The following is a 19,735-nucleotide window of genomic DNA, read 5'->3' on the forward strand; positions in this document are numbered from 1 at the left end:
AAGTACGGCAGCCTCTTGCATAAAATGGAAATTCGAATTCGAGTCGCAGTTCGGCACAAATTTTCATTGTTGGAAACTGGAAATTTGTCGTAAGTTCCTACGGGACCAAACTCAAATGCTTCAAATGGCTCTGAGCATTATGGGACTTAACATCGGAGGTCATCAGTTCCCTATAACTTAGAACTGCTTAAACCTAACTAACCTACGGACATCACACACATCCATGCCCGAGGCAGGATTCGAACCTGCGACCGTAGCGGTCGCGCCGTTCCAGACTGAAGCGCCTAGAACCACTCGGCCACCCCGCCCGGCGGGACTAAACTGCTGAGGTCATCGGTCCCTAGGCTTACACACTACTTAATCTAACTTACGCTAAGGACAACGCACACAGCCATGCACGAGGGAGGACTCGAGCCTCCGAGGGGGGAGAGAGGCGTGGACTGTGTCAAGCCGCCTGCGACTGCACGGCTACCCCGCGCGGTTTTCATTGTTGTCATTCCCTTATATAGTTCATATTTGCAACTGCGAGTACACTTCATTTATTTCATAACGGTCGTAGTCACTGCAGTAATGTCCGACGGAACACAGCATCGTTATTCTTAACAACAGAGGTACTGCAATATACACTGAAGAGCCAAAGGAACTGCCTAATATCGGGTAGGGTCCCCCACGAGCACGCAGAAGTGCCTCAACACGACGTGGCATGGACTCGACATGTCTGAAGTACTACTGGAGGGAACTGACACCATGAATACTGCAGGGATGTCCATAAACAGGTAAGAGTACGACGATGGAGATCTCTTCTGAACAGCACGTTGGAAGGCATCCCAGATATGCTCAATAATGTTTGTCTGAGGAGTCTGGTGGTCACCGGAGGTGTTTAAACTCACAAGAGGGCTCCTGCATCCACTCTGCAGCGATTCAGGACGTGTGAGGTGCCGCATCGTCCTGCCGGAATTGTCCAAGTCCGTCGGAATTCGCAGTGGACATGAACGGATGCAGGTGCCAAAGTCGTGTGTAGACGTATTAGGGGTCACATACCACTCCAACTACACACGCCCCACACCATTACAGAGCCTCCACCAGCTTGAACAGTCCCCTGATGACATGCAGGGTCCATGGATTCATCACGTTTTCTCCATAGCCGTACACGTCCATTCTTTCGACACAATTCGAACGAGACTCGTCCTATCAGAGGAAATGTTCCAGTCAACGACAGTCCAATGTCGGTGTTGACGGGCCCAGGAAAGGCGTAAAGCTTTGTGTCGTGCAGTCATCAAGGGCACACGAGTGGGTCTTTGGCTCTGAAAGCCCATATCGATAATGTTTCGTTGAATGGTTCACACGTTGACACTTGTTGATGGCCCAGCATTGAAATCTGCAACAATTTGCGAAATAATTGCACCTCTGCCACGTTCAACAATTCTATTCAGTCGTGGATGGTTCCGTTCTTCTAGGATCTTTTTCCGGCCGCAGCTACCAGATTGAAACTTCCTGGCAGATTAAAACTGTGTGCCGGGCCGAGACTCGAACTCGGGACCTTTGCCTTTCGCGGGCAAGTGCTCTACCAACTGAGCTACCCAAGCACGACTCACGCCCCGTCCTCACAGCTTTACTTCTGCCAGTACCTCGTCTCCTACCTCCCAAGGTCGTGCTTGGGTAGCTCAGTTGGTAGAGAACTTGCCCGTGAAAGGCAAAGGTCCCGAGTTTGAGTCTCGGTCCGGCACATAGTTTTAATCTGCAAGGAAGTTTCGTATCAGCGCACAATGCGCTGCAGAGTGAAAATCTCATTCTTTTACCCGATTCCTGATATTCACGGTACACTTGTGAAATGGTCGTACGGGAAAATCCCCACTATTCGGAGATGCTGTGTCCCATCGCTCGTGCGCCGACTGTAACACTAAGTTTGAACTCACTTAAATCTTGATCAATATAAAATAAATAAAATAAATAAAAAAATGTTATTATTTTAAATATGTTAATTATTCTATCTGTATGATGGTGATTGTGATTGCAATTGTAATTAATATTTTGCTTATCTGGAACATGGACGTTTAATTATTCGTTATCAGACGCTTGACAATGGCTTTTTCGTAAAGGCAATGTTACTCGTAGTTGACCATGAAATAAAACTGAATAATCGGACTTCGTAATTAAATCGTTTCCAAAGACTGCTGCGGTAGGTGCGGACTCATAATCTAAATCTCAATATTACAATAATTTGCCAGCCATGCCAATACGTCGTACAGAGGTGATTGTCTACTAAACATAAAAAAGTTACACAGTTAGTTAAATCAGATATATTCAATGAATAAGCCTACAGTTCATAATCCTACTTACTTTTATAAATATAAATTCTCTACAGAATCGAGTGCCTAGTGTGGTTGCAACTCGCAGTATTCTTCTATAACATGAAATATGGCGGTGTGCCAGACAATAAAATAAAATACGTGCTTCTCGCACCACTTCTACCAGAGCTCTCTCTTTCTTAATCAAACATAAGAGTAACGTAATTGTGCTTTTGTTTTATCAGCGACACAGCGCTGCAGTTGTGTGCCATAGGCTTTATTTATTTGTCACTGATTATTTATTTAATTAATATTTCGCGTTTCCGCGGAAACTCACGCTCGGCATGCAAATGTGCCTTTATAACCTGTCATTGTAGGAGCAGTAACCCATCTACCAACTGCGCCAGACACGTGCTGTCTTAAGGCGTTACCGACCGCTGCGCCGTATTCTGCCTGTTTATATGAGGGCTATTCGGAAAGTAAGGAGCGATAGTTCGCGAAATGGAAACTACAGTGAAAATCAAAACTTTTTTATTTACAACAGTTAGATACAACTTCCAGCTCCTTATCTTCAGAGCCGGCTATCCGACTTAGATGTTTGTCGTAGTGTTGTAGCAACTTTCCGATACCCTCGTTATAGAAGGCAGCTGCCAGTGCTTTCCGCCAATTCTCTGTGCTGGCCTACAGCTCGTTGTCAGTGCCAAAATGTTGTCTTCATAGCCAGCTGTTCATGTGAGCAGAGATGAAACTCAGAGGGAGACAGTTGCGGGCTGTATTGTGGGAAAAACATTTCCAACTGAAAACGGTGCAGAAGCATCTTCATTGCCCCGGCAGAATGCGGCTGAGAACTGTCTTGAAGAAGAAAACGCACGACAGTTATGTAATGTTGGCTGCATAGCTTCAGGCAAAATTTCTCACCAGGCCCTCGTACTTGGCGGCAGACACTAATGTTCTGGGTATATTTATATGCTTCCTGGTTGCTCAGAACTAAAAAGAACGACGGGCATACTAGAGACACTGCCCAACACACCTGTGCAAAACTTCATCGGATTTTCACTGTGGTTTCCATTTCGCGACCGATCGTTCCTTACTTTCCGAATAACCCTCGTATATCTCCGTTTTTGATTGCACAAGCCTATACCAGTTTCTTTGGCGCTTCAGTATAGTATTTAGTTCACACAGTTTTCATTTGGCTTCTGTCCGCCCCTGGTAGCTGCGTAGTCAGCGCGAAGGAATGTCATATCTAACGGCCTGTGTTCGATTCCCGGCTGGGTCGGAGATTTTCTCCACTCAGGGACTGGGTGTTGTATTGTCCTTATCATCGTTATTTCATCCCCATGGAAGTGGCGTCAACTCGAAAGACTTGCACCAGGTGAACAGTCTACCCGACGGGTCGGCCATAGCCAAGCGGCATTACCATTTGGTTTCTGGATGGTTCAAATGACTCTGAGGACTATGAGACTTAACATCTGAGGTCACAGTCCCCTAGAACTTAGAACTACTTAAACCTAACTAACCTAAGGACAATACACACATCCATGCCCGAGGCAGGATTTGAATCTCATGTCCATTATAATTATCCGGGCTGTTATGCCGTGGTCGGTTGATGAATTCTGTGTCAATTTCCAACGTTTCGTCTTCGACTGCGGGAGACATCTTCAAGTGGGTCCGTATCTCGATGGAAGGTCCAACACACCCACTGGCTCGCTACTGACTGCCGCTAAATTCAGTGTCCGCGCGCTCCGACGCCGCGGCGTGACGTCACGTGTTTTGAAAACGTCAGTGCAATTGGCCGCTGTCCGTCGCCGTCGATCGCCGTTGCCATCACCCAGTAGTGGACGGGTGGTACACATCTTCTTTAACACCGGCATCCATTTACCGTTTAATTTCATGCCCTCCTCCTTTCGGTTGAAATTATTTGGGTGTTTAGCGATTTCGATTGCCTCCCTGTAGAGCCTTTCGTAATATCGCCTTGTGGCAGCTAGTACTTGCGTCTCCTCGAAACGAATATTGTGGTTCCCTGGCTAGAAAGCATGCTCCGCAACAGCAGATCGTTCCGTTTCTCCTCTTCTACAATTTCCCTTGTGCTCTTACAAACGTTTAGAAACTGTTCTTTTAGTGGTACCCACATAAACATCTCCACAGCTGCATGGGATCCTATACACTCCAGCTTTTTCCAATGGTTTGCGAGCGTCCTTGGTAGGCTTAAGGTATTCCTGTATCTTGCTGGTGGGCTTGTAAATTACGGTAATATTCCGCTTCGTCAAGATCCTCCCTATTGTTTCTGTTACATTTTTAAGAAACGGCAGGAAAACCTTAGATTTTGCAGTAGCCTGTACGTCAGTATGATTTCTGCGTGGCTGCCTCAACGTACGTTTTATTTCGGCGGACGAATATCCGTTCATCGTTAGTGCATTGTGGAGATGTTCCATCTCAGCGTCGAGCAACTCAGGTTCACAAATATTTCTAGCTCTGTCCGCTAACGTCTTGATAACACCCCGCTTCTGTTGTGGGTGGTGGTTCGAATCCCGGTGTAAATAACGGTCCGTGTGCGTGGGTTTGCGGTATACTGAGTAGCCCAAACTACCATTTTCTTTTCTAAAAACAACCACATCGAGGAAATGTAATTTGCCGTCTACCTCGTCCTCCACTGTAAACTGAATTCCCGAGTTTATACTGTTCAGATGTTCGTGGAACCGGATTAGTTCCTCCCTACCATGTCTCCACAGCACAAACGTGTCATCCACGTATCGGATAATTATAATGGACATGATATTTCCGGCCGCGAAAGTCTACATTTTAGTATCGGATTCGAATCTGCGACCGTAGCGGTCGCGCGGTTCCAGACTGAAGCGCCTAGAACCGCTCGGCCACACCGGCTGGCTTGGCTTCTGGACAAGACGTTATTTGGAGTGGTAAAGATAAATCGGATACACCGTATATCTTTGATTTACCGCGACGTCGTTCCCGCTTCTATGGCTACGGTCAGGAGTCCGTACCTTTGATGATGTTTACCAGACACTGTTTCGGACGCTGGCGTGTGACAGAGCGGTGTGGTGCGTGGGTGTTGCAGCGGACGTGCTGGTGGAACGAGGTCTGCAAGGAGGAGTTCCAGACGCTGTTCCGCTGCAAGTGCCCCGTGTGGTCGTTCTGCCGCAGCCCGGGCCGCTACTACAACGCCTTCTGCACGATGACCGGCACCGGCTACATCTGGACGCAGCCCGAGCCGTCGTGGGGCCGCCGCCAGAGCGCGCCCGGCGCAGACTTCGACGCCGCGGAAGGCGGCGACCCGCAGCAGCGCGCCAGGTGCCCACCCTCACCTCACCACTCGTCCCCCCTCAGTCACCTTACCCACAGCTCTGTGTAGTGCTGGGAAACATGGCCAAGTTGCCGGAGGCCGCCCAACTGGGCGTGTCACGATGCTGCTCATGCAGGGTGCTCATCATTAAAGTCCCAGTTTCAAAACACTGTAAAAGGAGATCCACTTCTCACAATGTCGTGAGATTGGAAGAGCATTTTATTCACGTGCGGGGAACCGTCATGAAAGAAAAAAATAACGAAAATTTGACTAATACAGGGTGACTTACAGCTCTGTGTAGTACTGAGAAACATTGGTAAGTTGCTGGAGATCGCCGTGCTGGGCGTATCACGATGCTGCTTATACAGCATATTCATATTTAAACTCCCAGTTTCAAAACACTGTAAAAAGAGATCCACTGCTCCGAATGTCGTCAGACTGGAACAGCATTTTGTTCACGTAGGGAGAAAAGTCATGGAAAAAAAATTAACAAAAATTTGAAGGGGGGAGGAAAATTCGTGCATTCGTACTTCGCAGCGTAGTTCCTCACATATTAGCAGTACAAAAATGTCTCTCAGAAAATTGCGTCTTAGGGATATTTCGGGCAGTAAACGGAAGTTGAAGATTCGAAATCTGGCAATAATGTAATCACATTTACGGTAACTGCCTCTGTCAGCATGTAGCAGCAATGCTGGGCAGTTGATGGAGTCGCTAGCGTTTCGGGGAAGCAAGAGATCGAGGGTTCGAGTCTGGGTGGAGGCGTCTTCTTGTCTGCTGCACGTAGTCTGCATGGTAAGATACCTGACGTCGTAGTCGTCGTACAGCATTTTACAGTGAGTCTTCTACAAAACATTCCAGGAACGTACTACGATCACAGAAATGGAACTACAATCGTTTTCATTGGTCAGCTTTTAACGAAGCCTTTTGCACGTCGTGGACGCGAATTGTTTCGTGCCTATTAGATTACAAACCTGTTCTCTGTGTACCCTCCCCCAACGGGCCCATCGAAATTAATTGCAAAGCGCGTTACTAGCCCTACTGGGGACGTAAGGAAATGTAATGGACCTGAACGTCGCAAGAATAGTAGTTGATATTAACCGATCGGGCCATTATGGCAGAGTATACACAAAACATGTTTGGAACCTAGTAGATGCAGTGATGCGAAACAATTCGTCTCCATCACGTGCAATTGGCTTCTTTACAAGCTGCCGAGTGAAGACGGTTGTACTTCCATTTCTGTGTTCGTAATACGTAACTGCAAATGTATTATAGAAGGCCCACTGTAAGCGCTGTATGACGATTAAGACACTAGATACCGTAGCACGCATAATGCTAACCTAAAACGCTATCAATTGCTCCAACTGCACTGGTACTATGTGCTGGCAGAGGTAGTTACCGTACATGTGATTACATGTTGTTGTTGTTGTTGTGGTCTTCAGTCTTGAGACTGGTTTGATGCAGCTCTCCATGCTACTCTATCCTGTGCAAGCTTCTTCATCTCCCCGTACTTACTGCAACCTACGTCCTTCTGAATCTGCTTAGTGTATTCATCTCTTGGTCTCCCTCTATGATTTTTACCCTCCACGCTGCCCTCAAGTATTAAATTGGTGATCCCTTGATGCCTCAGAACATGTCCTACCAACTGATCCCTTCTTATAGTCAAGTTGTGCCACAAACTCCTGTTCTCCCCAATTCTATTCAATACCTCCTCATTAGTTGTGTGATATACCCATCTAATCTTCAGCATTCTTCTGTAGCACCACATTTCGATAGCTTCTATTCTCTTCTTGTCCAAACTATTTATCGTCCATGTTTCACTTCCATACATGGCTACACTCCACACAAATACTTTCAGAAACGACTTCCTGACAAATCTATATTCGATGTTAACAAAAAATAAAAAAAATAAAAAAATAAATAAATAAAAAAAATAAAAAAACCTAGTTAAAATGGCTCTGAGCACTATGGGACTTAACTTCTGAGGTCATCAGTCCCCTAGAACTTAGAACTACTTAAACCTAACTAACCTAAGGACATTGCACACATTCATCCCGAGGCAGGATTCGAACCTGCGACCGTAGTGGTCGCGCGGTTGCAGACTGTAGCGCCTAGAACCGCTCTGCCACTCCGGCCGGCCGATGTTAACAAATTTCTCTTCTTCAGGAAAGCTTTCCTTGCCATTGCCAGTCTACATTTTATATATTCTCTACTTTGACCTCTCACATATTAGCAGTACAAAAATGTATCTCGGAAAATTTCGTCTGGCGCATATTTCGGGCAGTAAATGGACGTTAAAGATTGGAAATCTGCCAACACTGTAATTACATATTGGGTAACCACCACTATCAGCAGACTGCAGCAGTGCTGTGCAGTTGGTGTGCAGTCGCTATCGTTTTACGGTAGCATGCAGCAGATCGAGGGTTCGAGTCTGGCTCGAGGCGTATTTGTTTTTATCTGCGAAATGTAGTCTGTGTGGTAAGGTACCTGGCGTCTTAGTTGTCATACAGCGATTACAGTAGGTCTTTTACAAAACATTTGCAGTTACGTACGACAAACATAGAAGCGGAAGTACAATCGTTTTCATTGGTCAGCTTTTAAAGAAGCTTTTTGCACGTCGTGGACGCGAATTGTTTCGCTCCACTATATCTAATAGATTCCAAACCTGCTCTCTGTGTACCCTCCCCCAATGGGCCAATAGAAATTAATTGCAAAGCGCGTTACTAGCCCTGCTGGTGACGTAAGGCCCTAACGAAATGTAATGGACCTGAACGTCGCAAGAATAGTAGTTGATATTAACCGGTTGGGCTATTATGGGAGATTATACACTAAACAAGTTTGGTACCTAGTAGATGCAGTGGTGCGAAACAATTCCTGTCCATGATGTGCAAAAGGCTGCTTTACAAGCTGACGAGTGAAAACGATTGTACTCCCATTTCTGTGTTCGTAATAGGTAACAGCAAATGTTTTATAGAAGGCGCACTGCAACCACTGTACGAAGATTAAGACGCTAGATACCGTACCACGCACAATGCTAACCCAAAACGCTATTAATTGCTCCAACTGCACAGCGTTGGTGCTATGCGCTAAAAGAGATAGTGACCGTACATGTGATTACATTGCTTCCAGATTTCAAATCTTTAACGTACATTTACTGCCCGAAATGTGCTCAGGACGAAATTCTGCGAGAGACATATTTGAATTGTTGGTATGTGAGGGATCGCGCAGCGAAGTCCGAGTGCTCGAATTTTTCTTCACCCTGTATATGGCGATATTAGAGGCAGAATATGTACACCCTCATACGCACGATACACGGCTGTTTCTCAGTTTGAGTCCGAAATTCCCTACATGACTGTCTCTGACAAGGATCGCTCGTTGCTGGTAAAGCTCTTTTACAAGAATGGATGACTGATCGCCAGTAGCCCTCGAGAAGATCCGTACACTCAAGGGTATGAAAAAAAGGCATTGGCCCGACGTGTGCTAAGCTTCTCAACAAAATCTTTACAAAATACGAGAAGACAGCTTCTTTTGAATTGGAATGTGGAAGAGGGAGGAAAGCATTTGACCCGATGTCTGTCGAAGATGTGGCCCCGGATTGCAGGAGTAGTCGAGCTGTAGCGTGCAAACATGCTGTGCACCGGGAATTGCCCGAAAATTGGTCATTTTTTATTTATTTATTTTATTGCAAATTTAAAGATCTCTTAACTGACCTTTTAAAGCAGATCGTACATCTTACTGCTTTCGTTTGTCATCTTTCTTGCAGTTCTTTTTTATTTTGTTTTTTACCTACAACATTTGAAAAAGAATAATACTTTTTTCAAATAACACTAATATGAGGCTGCAATATACACTCCTGGAAATTGAAATAAGAACACCGTGAATTCATTGTCCCAGGAAGGGGAAACTTTATTGACACATTCCTGGGGTCAAATACATCACATGATCACACTGACAGAACCACAGGCACATAGACACAGGCAACAGAGCATGCACAATGTCGGCACTAGTACAGTGTATATCTACCTTTCGCAGCAATGCAGGCTGCTATTCTCCCATGGAGACGATCGTAGAGATGCTGGATGTAGTCCTGTGGAACGGCTTGCCATGCCATTTCCACCTGGCGCCTCAGTTGGACCAGCGTTCGTGCTGGACGTGCAGACCGCGTGAGACGACGCTTCATCCAGTCCCAAACATGCTCAGTGGGGGACAGATCCGGAGATCTTGCTGGCCAGGGTAGTTGACTTACACCTTCTAGAGCACGTTGGGTGGCACGGGATACATGCGGACGTGCATTGTCCTGTTGGAACAGCAAGTTCCCTTGCCGGTCTAGGAATGGTAGAACGATGGGTTCGATGACGGTTTGGATGTACCATGCACTATTCAGTGTCCCCTCGACGATCACCAGTGGTGTACGGCCAGTGTAGGAGATCGCTCCCCACACCATGATGCTGGGTGTTGGCCCTGTGTGCCTCGGTCGTATGCAGTCCTGATTGTGGCGCTCACCTGCACGGCGCCAAACACGCATACGACCATCATTCGCACCAAGGCAGAAGCGACTCTCATAGCTGAAGACGACACGTCTCCATTCGTCCCTCCATTCACGCCTGTCGCGACACCACTGAAGGCGGGCTGCACGATGTTGGGGCGTGAGCGGAAGACGGCCTAACGGTGTGCGGGACCGTAGCCCAGCTTCATGGAGACGGTTGCGAATGGCCCTCGCCGATACCCCAGGAGCAACAGTGTCCCTAATTTGCTGGGAAGTGGCGGTGCGGTCCCCTACAGCACTGCGTAGGATCCTACGGTCTTGGCGTGCATCCGTGCGTCGCTGCGGTCCGGTCCCAGGTCGACGGGCACGTGCACCTTCCGCCGACCACTGGCGACAACATCGATGTACTGTTGAGACCTCACGCCCCACGTGTTGAGCAATTCGGCGGTACGTCCACCCGGCCTCCCGCATGCCCACTATACGCCCTCGCTCAAAGTCCGTCAACTGCACATACGGTTCAAGTCCACGCTGTCGCGGCATGTTACCAGTGTTAAAGACTGCGATGGAGCTCCGTATGCCACGGGAAACTGGCTGACACTGACGGCGGCGGTGCACAAATGCTGCGCAGCTAGCGCCATTCGACGGCCAACACCGCGGTTCCTGGTGTGTCCGCTGTGCCGTGCGTGTGATCATTGCTTGTACAGCCCTCTCGCAGTGTCCGGAGCAAGTATGGTGGGTCTGACACACCGGTGTCAATGTGTTCTTTTTTCCATTTCCAGGAGTGTAAATAAAATTTCGTTGTTGTAAGAGGAGTGTAAAAACATGATTGGACAGAGGAGAGATTTGTTAGTACTATCACCGATTTTGACTGGCGGTGAATTCCTCGGAATGATTTCTTCGAGCTGTTGACCGCCAGTCACAACAAAATAGTTTCTAATTAGTACTAGAGAAATGGTATTGCTAATCCTGTGCAGTAACATTAGATACTCATTCGTGTACAGCACTGGGAGCTTTCTTGGCTAGGTCGCCAGGACCGTACAATACATTTACTCTAGTGCTCGCTATCTTTAATGTTATTTGACCGATATGTACAGTTTGCCAGTGGATTTTCGCATGTTATATCTTTCTTATTTACTGTTACAACTCGTCTTCCTCCTGTTCCTATTCAGTGTCACTATTTTTGTTGTTACTGTGAGTGTCGCTGTCCACCCTCTATAGATAGTTGTTTCGTTGTATATTTTGTAGGAATGTCTGTTACGTTGTGTCCGCAGGTACTCTTCATGTGTTGTTTTGAAATACTGTTTTGTTAATGCATTTAGTTGTGCACAATCTTTTTCCTCCTTATTGGTGTGTTGTCTAAGCGTGCTGTATGCCTTTTGCTCTCGTATTGCCCGCAAAAGGAGACAAGAAGACAGTGTGTTCTGGAGAACCTTATTCCTCGCATGTGTGTGTGTCTCCGACTCACGCGCTTGACACGCCTGCAAGCACGGTGCATAAAATCCTACGAAACATCCTACATTGCTATCCACATTAAAAACACCACCCTTTGGAAGTTGCTTCCTGCGGAACTGCGAGCAAGACAAAAGTTCTCTCTGGAATTTCGTGCTCACTTAGAAGTGGACATTGAATGGCCATAGGACATTCTGTAGACAGACGAAGTCTATCTCGGTGAGAAAGTCTTTACAATAAGTCTATCTCCAAGGACATGTCAATACGCAGAATTGCAGAATATGGGCAACGGAAAATCCGCATGCACAGCAATCGGTACCACTTCTTTTTGCAAAGGTGACTGTGGTACGAGTTGTCGGCATCGCATATCGTTGGGCCGTATTTTTTCGACGAGATGAGTCCTGCGGATCCTGTTACCGTTCGTGATAAACACTATGGGTGTCTTTTGTGCACCAACATCATTCCAACACTTCAACAACATGGATGTGCGGGTGGGATCTTTTTTATGCAAGTTGGCGCGCCTCCGCAGGTAGGGGTGTAAATGTGGAAACCCAGTTTGTTTTTGTTGTTTAGAAGAAATGTTTACTTCTCTTTCAGCTACAAAAATTAGCCAAAGCTAATTCATAATGTTTTAGCAATGGATGTAATATTATGAAACACAAAACCTAAATATATTAAAAATTAAAAAACAATTTCTACTTGCACAACTACTCATTAATTTTTCAAGAAGTGCGGGTGATGTGGAAACGCCTTAAATTTGTGGGAAACTGACTACTTCAAACGAAAAGTATTAAAAATTTTAGATACTATTGTATTTTATGTTAAATTTAAGCTACACAAAAATATTTTTAAACGCAACTGTAATATAAAAATGCTTCATAAGTGAAGTTCATTTGCAAAAATCGCATATGTAAATATCTCCTTCATTTCTGGCACACAGAGAGTGACTCCATTCCTCACACACTACACACTTAATCCACAATTCTCCCCGAACGACTTTAGAAAATGCGCCTCCACAAAAAATACAATTGGCATCTTATTCAGTAGGTTTTTCTTTCCCAACTGGGAGATTCAAATCTGACTCGCCTGAAGAGACAGTTGGTGCATTGGGCTCTTCATCTGAATCCTCAGATAACTTAAGGAGTGTTTACTGTACTCAGCTTCCAAAATATCAAAAAACTTGTCTACAGCTTGTTTGTTGAACCCGTTTGCTCTCGAGAATGAGGTCCCCATAGGGATTGTGAATTTATTTCTGTGTCGCCTAAGAAAAAGGTCAAACCAAGCTCTACCAGCAGAATTTGAAGTAAAAGGATGATTATTTCTTTCTGCTAGCTGATGTGCCTTTGTCTTGACATCAAATCTGATAAGGCCATAGAAGCCAGTATCCATTTCAATGAGATACTGTACCAACTGTTTCTCAGTAGCATCAGGTAGTACAGGTTTACGTCCAAGTCTCAAAGAAACACATTCTTCAGGTGACATATCACTATGCACAAACTTTTGAAGTGTCGTCTGAGGTACACTGAAAGCTTCTACTGTTCTTCTTAACCCCACCTGCTTTTCCCTTAAGGCTATTATAGCCTTAATCATGTTTTTAGCACCCCACTTCTTCACAATAGCTCTTGGTTTCCGATCAGTCAGCTTTCGCGGCATCTAGAAACAGACGAAAAACGTATTATAAGTAATGTATTTGATGTTGGTATTGTGGAAACGTTCCCACAATGCCATCGTATGTATGCTTCCACATTACCTGCACAAGGGCCATTTTAAATTTCGGTAGATTATATTAAGCAACTATCCATTTAAGGTTGACAAACGGCTGCTAAAACCTTCTACACACCTTCCTTTGTAAGCTATTAGACGTAAAGAAAAGATAACTACAAAATATGTAGATAAATCTAATACCAAAACTTACCTCGAAAAAGGTTTAGAAAACGCGCGAACGTAAATTGCATCTTTGTCACGGCGTCTGTTGCTCATCTGACTGCTAACCTTCTACCGTGACAAATGTGAACTATTGTAACAATTTCTGGCTGCCCTAATAGAATGCAGCACTCTGCAGGCCAGACACTAGACGTTTCCACATTACCCACACGCTTCCACATTTACATCCCTACCTCTACAAGTTTTTTTAAGTATCTGGTGTGAACAATAGACTGACATACAGTGGAGTAATGGCCAGATGTAGTAGTCCTCTGTTTTATCAACATCGTTATCATCTGCTACTGCATATAAGGGCTCTGGTGCAACTGCATCTTTTAAGTTTGGGATTCAACAAGAAGTCCATATAAGTGCACCACCAAATGCTTTAGACTTTAGTACAACAGCAGTGACCTTAATATTTCCCTATTTCAAACACCTGTCTTAAAGACCTGTGGTAATTTCCTCCATTTAGTTGGCAGTGTTTCCCAAACCTGTCCTCTAAACTCTCTGGTTTGTACTTTTCGACGATGCAAATATATTTTCGTTATCTCAAAAAGCCACTAATTGCTTGAATCAATTAAGGCAGCAGTACTGTGTTTCAGAGCGGAGTATGTTTCTCTGGTCGGCTCCTTTCCATCAGTGAAATCATGCCATGAAGGCAACCATGACAGAAAGTTTTTCAAAAAATTTAGACTATGTTGTGAAGTGACAGTGACAGGCTCCTGGGAAACACCCCCTAGCCCTTCATCTTTAGGCAGTATTTGAACATCAACAACAGCTCATCACTGACCTATTGCTTTTATAAATGTAGCAATACTCTTCCAGTTTTATGTTCCTTTCTTCAGCCTATGTGGTGAAAACTAACAACTGTCATATTATTAAAAATACACAATGCTACACATTTTGCCGTTCAGTTTAATCTGGATATAGGAACCTAAGTATCGAAGTGCTACCATATTGCAAACAGTTCACATTTTTCTGTTATATGGAGTTCCTTCTATGCTGTACCAGTTGCCCTTAGCTTTTAGTCCGGTTTGCCTTTACACCTTGGCCCTGGGCTCGTGCCGGTATAGCTGCACTACTACTGTCTTCTTAGGAAATGGGAACGGACAGGAGAAAGTGGAACATGTTCTGGAATGCTGCATGTTCGTAAGCTTTCGTGTAGAGAGGAATGTGTCAGCAAAGGAGTCTTTCCGGTAAACTTTCAGTTTGTGGTTACTATTTTCTATCTGTTAGTTGATGTCTAGAGTATTAATGATGGAATCCCATAACTCCATACTGGCTTTTATATTATATTTTCCAAGAACCTCTGATGGAATCTTTCCACAATTTACTTTTAAATTCTTCTTAATGAAATCGTCTCAATCGTTTATGCATTCTACGCCACACTCTGCTGTATGACTGTCTCGAATGCACTGTTTTATAAATAGTCTCGAAGAGTCTTTGAATCTTCTAGGCTAGAAATCTGCTGTGCAAACAAATACGTAGGGCATCCAGGCAGCCTTGGTGCAAATATGGAGATAAGTAAAAGAGTAACCTGGAAATTCTTTGTACTGTACTTGTCTTAGTGTGTGTATCATAAACTCATACTGGACCTTTTATCAACATCGTAACGAACTCGATGCGCAATTCATTTTTTAAAAATTGATAAGTATTTTCTCCTAAGTAGTGAACAGATTTTCATCCACCTTTCTTTAAATACAGACTGCCCAAAGGTGCCATAAAGACCGTACCAGTTCTTTGGTCATACATAGTGTTACTGCACAAAATGTTGTCTGTATTAAAATGCAAATCACATACCTAAAAACAAACACACATCTTAGTGTTAGAGTTTTGATGCAAACTAAACAAAGAAAACTAAGAGTACGGTATAGGAAGTGGTTAATAATGCTTTGTTTTAGTTAATGGTTAGAGTTTTCTATTTTGGTACATTTTGTTATCAAAAATAATGATTTATTAATAAGATAAATGTGCAGTTACTCATGACAGATTGTTCAGTGTTAACTCAGCCTTTCCTGTGAATTACCGAGATTCATTTTCATCTTAAACCTTCATCAGACGGGAATGTAAAAGCGTTAACCTTAGGACCGTTATCATAGTTCCCCCATAAGTGGGCATAAAACAATTTCGAGGTACTTGGAATGGACACTAAATAATATTCTGACCCATGTATCTCAGTCTTAACGAATGAGATTTCCACCATAAATGCAATAAACGCAGCGATTACAAACAAGTGATTCAGATAACCTCAGCTACATACCTGTGACGTCACAAATCCCTCATACGTAGATGCTACCACCGTGGCCACGTTACCAATTTAGTTGGCCAAGTAGTCACAGTAATTGTATTTGCTGATATCAGAAAATACAACTGAGTTAGTCTGAGAAGTGGTTGACGCTGCCTCTATTTGCAACCCTTTGTGCACTGAACCTTAGTAGTTGTCTCTGTGATATTCGTTTGGGAACGTTATTTCTAATTACTCAGGAATCTGGGTTATTACTTCAAAGCAAAGACCCATATCTACATCATTGTTTTCCCTCGTGTTAGAGAAAGCTGTAATAAGACAACATAATGTCGTATACTGAGTTCTCTACATTCACATCTATCTGATTGTCTTTTGGCAAGGAAGAAAGGATTTCCGGTTAGGAAATGGATCGTGCCTCTACGTGGGGTCATATACTACAGTTTTCTTTCACGAATGTCTGGAATTTATTCGTAAATTTCGTGACCAGTTCCTTAGACTCCCAGTCTGTCTGTTGTGTACACGTCTTTGCTCTCCAGGACGTTAATTGAACTTTAACGGTGATTTGGTGCCCAGTGATGTCACTGTCTCTGTGGGGTCCTGTCCACTCGTCTCGTATAGGGTGCCTAAGGGATGCTGCGTTCTCGGAATGCTATACAACAATTCAAGCGAATCACATTAATAGTTTTATTACAATGAAGAAGATAGACAAAACTTTGTATTACAAGAACGTGTCGCAAGCGATGGGCGACAGGCAAACAGTCAGCGTCTTTCTGTATATACTATGTCCATACAACAGTGGATACGGATCACTAACAACTGCTGTCGTAGTGCTCTCCTATTTCTGTGCTAGTACTGTGCCGCCGAGGCCGGCAGCAGCGGCTCCTTGTATTCTCTTCCTGTAGAGGCCGCTCTTGTCGTCGTGGTTTGTGGTTATGCCGGAACAGCCTCAGTGCCTCTTTTCCGCTACTACAAACATGCATTTTCCTTCTTGACAATTAATCGGCAGGATATGCTCCTAGAATTAGTAATAATGGTTTTACTGGTGTTGGATCAAATTCTTATATTAACTTGTTAATGTTATAGCCTGCATAAAATATTTTTCAAGTTGTATTCTACAGCTTGTATGAAAGACATTTTTATATATAGCCACCACAAAACTGCCAAAATATTTCTTTGTTCTGGAATAACTTTCTATAGTATGCCATTGTCTGACAGACCTGGTTATTTAATTTATTTGGTAAATATTAAAATATATTATCTAAAAAGATGCTGTGGTTTCTTGGTCACTGCTAAAATCCTTGGGTAATATTAGGGTTGCCATAACGACTTCCATGTAGTAAGAATGTCGTCTGTATTCGTTACATTAATTGTAATATGAATTTATGTTTCGCCTATAAGGCATGGTAGCTGGAACTGCTTCCAAACTGACTAGTCACACATAGTCTCTAGAACACCGCTATATGTCATCCACCTGATTTCTGCTCCGATATAATGTACGTTAAAATTATATACAATATTGACTAAAATAGTCAGTGCTGTTTATGTAACTTTAATGCTGCTCGCCTCATACATTGGTAGTTAAACATAACCTATCTCGCATTACGTTGACTGAGTAAGGACCCTATTTCAGCTGTGGTTTGAGCTGGATAATTTTAAGCCGTAATCCAGTTATATGGACTGAATTGCAATTGTTACTGGTGTGCAATTGTTCTTGGTAATAGTTTTGTTGTACATCGTGAGTGTATTTACAGGCCCACTTACTTTAACGGCATTATATACGGATATTTTAAAATTATAGACATGTAATACACACCATTTCAAAATCTGAAGTGGTTCAGGTGGCTCTGAACACTATAGGACTAAACTTCTAAGATCATCAGTCCCCTAGAAATTAGAACTACTTAAACCTAAGGACATCACACACATCCATGCCCGAGGCAAGATTCTAACCTGCGACCGTAGCGGTCGCGCGGTTCCACACTATAGCGCCTTAACCGCTCGGCCACCTCGGCCGGCTCAAAATTTGAAAGTAAGGTCTTTAATTATGTGGTGTGTTTACTGTATTACATAAATCTCTTTCGTCATGAAGTTGTATCTCTTACTATGTATGAAGGACATTCAATAAGTAATGCAATACTTTTTTCTGAAAGCAAGTTCATTTTTTTCAAGATTCAAATACACCATGTTATTCCCCGCTGTTTTGGCTACAAAATCCTATTTCTCACCATAATCTCCATTCAATACTCTACCCCATGGATTGCCGTTTTGATTCCAGTTCTAAATGATGAAGCCATGTTTCATAGCCTGTCACGACGTTCGACAAAAAATTGTCACCATCAGCCTCGTAACGTGCAAGCAGTTCCGTCCAGATGGTCCTTCGTTGTTCTTTATGGCCTTTTGTTAGGCGCCGAGGAACACAACGGCCATGCACTGAGTACCCCAACTGATGGACGAGTGTGGTTCAAAATGGCTCTGAGCACTATGGGACTTAACATCTGTGGTCATCAGTCCCCTAGAATTAGAACTACTTAAACCTAACTAACCTAAAGACATCACACACATCCATGCCCGAGGCAGGATTCGAACCTGCGACCGTAGTAGTCGTGCGATTCCGGACTGAGCGCCTGAACCGCTAGACCACCGCGGCCGGCGGACGAGTGTGTCAACACTACTAAGAGAGCCGGCCGTTGTGGCCGAGCGGTTCTAGGCGCTTCAGTCTGGAACTGCGCGACCGCTACAGTCGCAGGTTCGAATCCTGCCTCGGGCATGAATGTATGTGATGTCCTTAGGTTAGTTGTGTTTAAGTAGTTCTAAGTTCTAGGGGACTGATGACCTCAGATGTTAAGTCCCATCGTGCTCAGAGCCATTTGGACCATTTTGAACTACTAATAGAGACGTCCAGTTGTGAAAGGTGGTGTTCCATTGTGTTCCGACGATCATTTCGAATGAGAGTGTAAGCACGTTCAAACATTGCAGGAGTCACTGCTGTGAGTGGCCGGCCGGTAGGTGGAGGATCAGATATGTTTGCACACCTTTGTTCCGATGATGGCAGACGCCTCGCGCAACGCCTCGCTGTGCTTTTGTTCACTGCTGTGCCTCCGTAGACATTCTGCAAGCGTCTATGAACATTTGGAATGTTCTGGTTTTCCGCCAAAATAAACGGAATGACAGCTCACAGCTTGCAACGCACCTCCGTAACAGATGTCATTTTGAAGGCTCCTATCGGAACATCACGAAACCATAAGGGCTGAAGCGGGATATCCCACGATGTTCCACAGTAAATTCTACATTTTTTCAACTGAAGCTGGCCGAGAAAAAAACTTATTACTTATTGAATGATCCTAGTATTAAGTCCACTTGTACCAGACAGGGAGACATTGTCGAAATTAGTTGTGGAACAGTGAATCATTTTAGCAGCTTTGTGGTTTTTGCAAGTGAAAATGCTTTGTAACACGCGCTTTGCCTTGCACGTGGCTGGCTGCTGCTGCCGCCGCAGGCCGAGCAGGAACAAGTCCGGCAAGGGCAGCCGCTCGTCCAGCAGGCCGACGCAGGGCAGCGCCTAGCGGCCGCCGGCCACCCCGCGGCCCAGGGCCGGCGCGGGGCTCGAACCCACGGCCGGCGGCGGGCGCGCCCACCAGCCGGACCTGCCGTACGCCGCCGTCGTCGAGGAGCGGCCCAACCCGCAGCCACCTGCCGGCGCGGGCGGCAGCAGGCTACTCGCCTCGGCGCGGGTGTGAAGCGGCCAGCACCTCGCCACAGTGTCGTCTTCTCTTCTCTTCGTGCGTCGCAGAACAACACGTACTTACAGAAACAGAAATCATTGTCCTTGCGCTTAGAGCAAGAAACAGGCAACTGCTTTGCCCTGGATCTGAACTTAATACAAGGTGTATTCCATTAAAATGTGGCGCACATACACGCTCGTCAGTCTAAGTTTATTGTCTTGTCGGAAGGAAGGAAGAAGGAGCATAATTCATGATACTATCGATATCGAGGTTATTACAGATGCAGCACTAGCTCAATTCTAGAGTGTTGGGAGTGGAAATCTGTCT

At 44.7% G+C, this 19,735-nt stretch overlaps 1 protein-coding gene and 1 non-coding gene across 2 annotated transcripts in view; one reads left to right on the forward strand and one right to left on the reverse strand.

Annotated features, from left to right (window-relative positions):
* Nucleotides 1-19,423, forward strand: part of LOC126484661 (uncharacterized) — a 103,806-nt gene extending 84,383 nt beyond the window's left edge. Inside the window, exons 3-4 of the mRNA XM_050108253.1 lie at nucleotides 5,362-5,594; nucleotides 19,276-19,423. Of these exons, the coding sequence (XP_049964210.1) occupies nucleotides 5,362-5,594; nucleotides 19,276-19,423 (381 nt within the window). The remainder of the gene's footprint in view (nucleotides 1-5,361; nucleotides 5,595-19,275) is intronic.
* On the reverse strand, nucleotides 1,513-1,587 carry Trnas-cga (transfer RNA serine (anticodon CGA)). Its single transcript has one exon. It is a non-coding gene; the product is annotated as a tRNA-Ser (tRNA).
* Nucleotides 19,424-19,735: the final 312 nt, after the last annotated feature.

Source organism: Schistocerca serialis, chromosome 6 (genome assembly GCF_023864345.2).
Source record: "Schistocerca serialis cubense isolate TAMUIC-IGC-003099 chromosome 6, iqSchSeri2.2, whole genome shotgun sequence".
NCBI lineage: Eukaryota > Metazoa > Arthropoda > Insecta > Orthoptera > Acrididae > Schistocerca > Schistocerca serialis.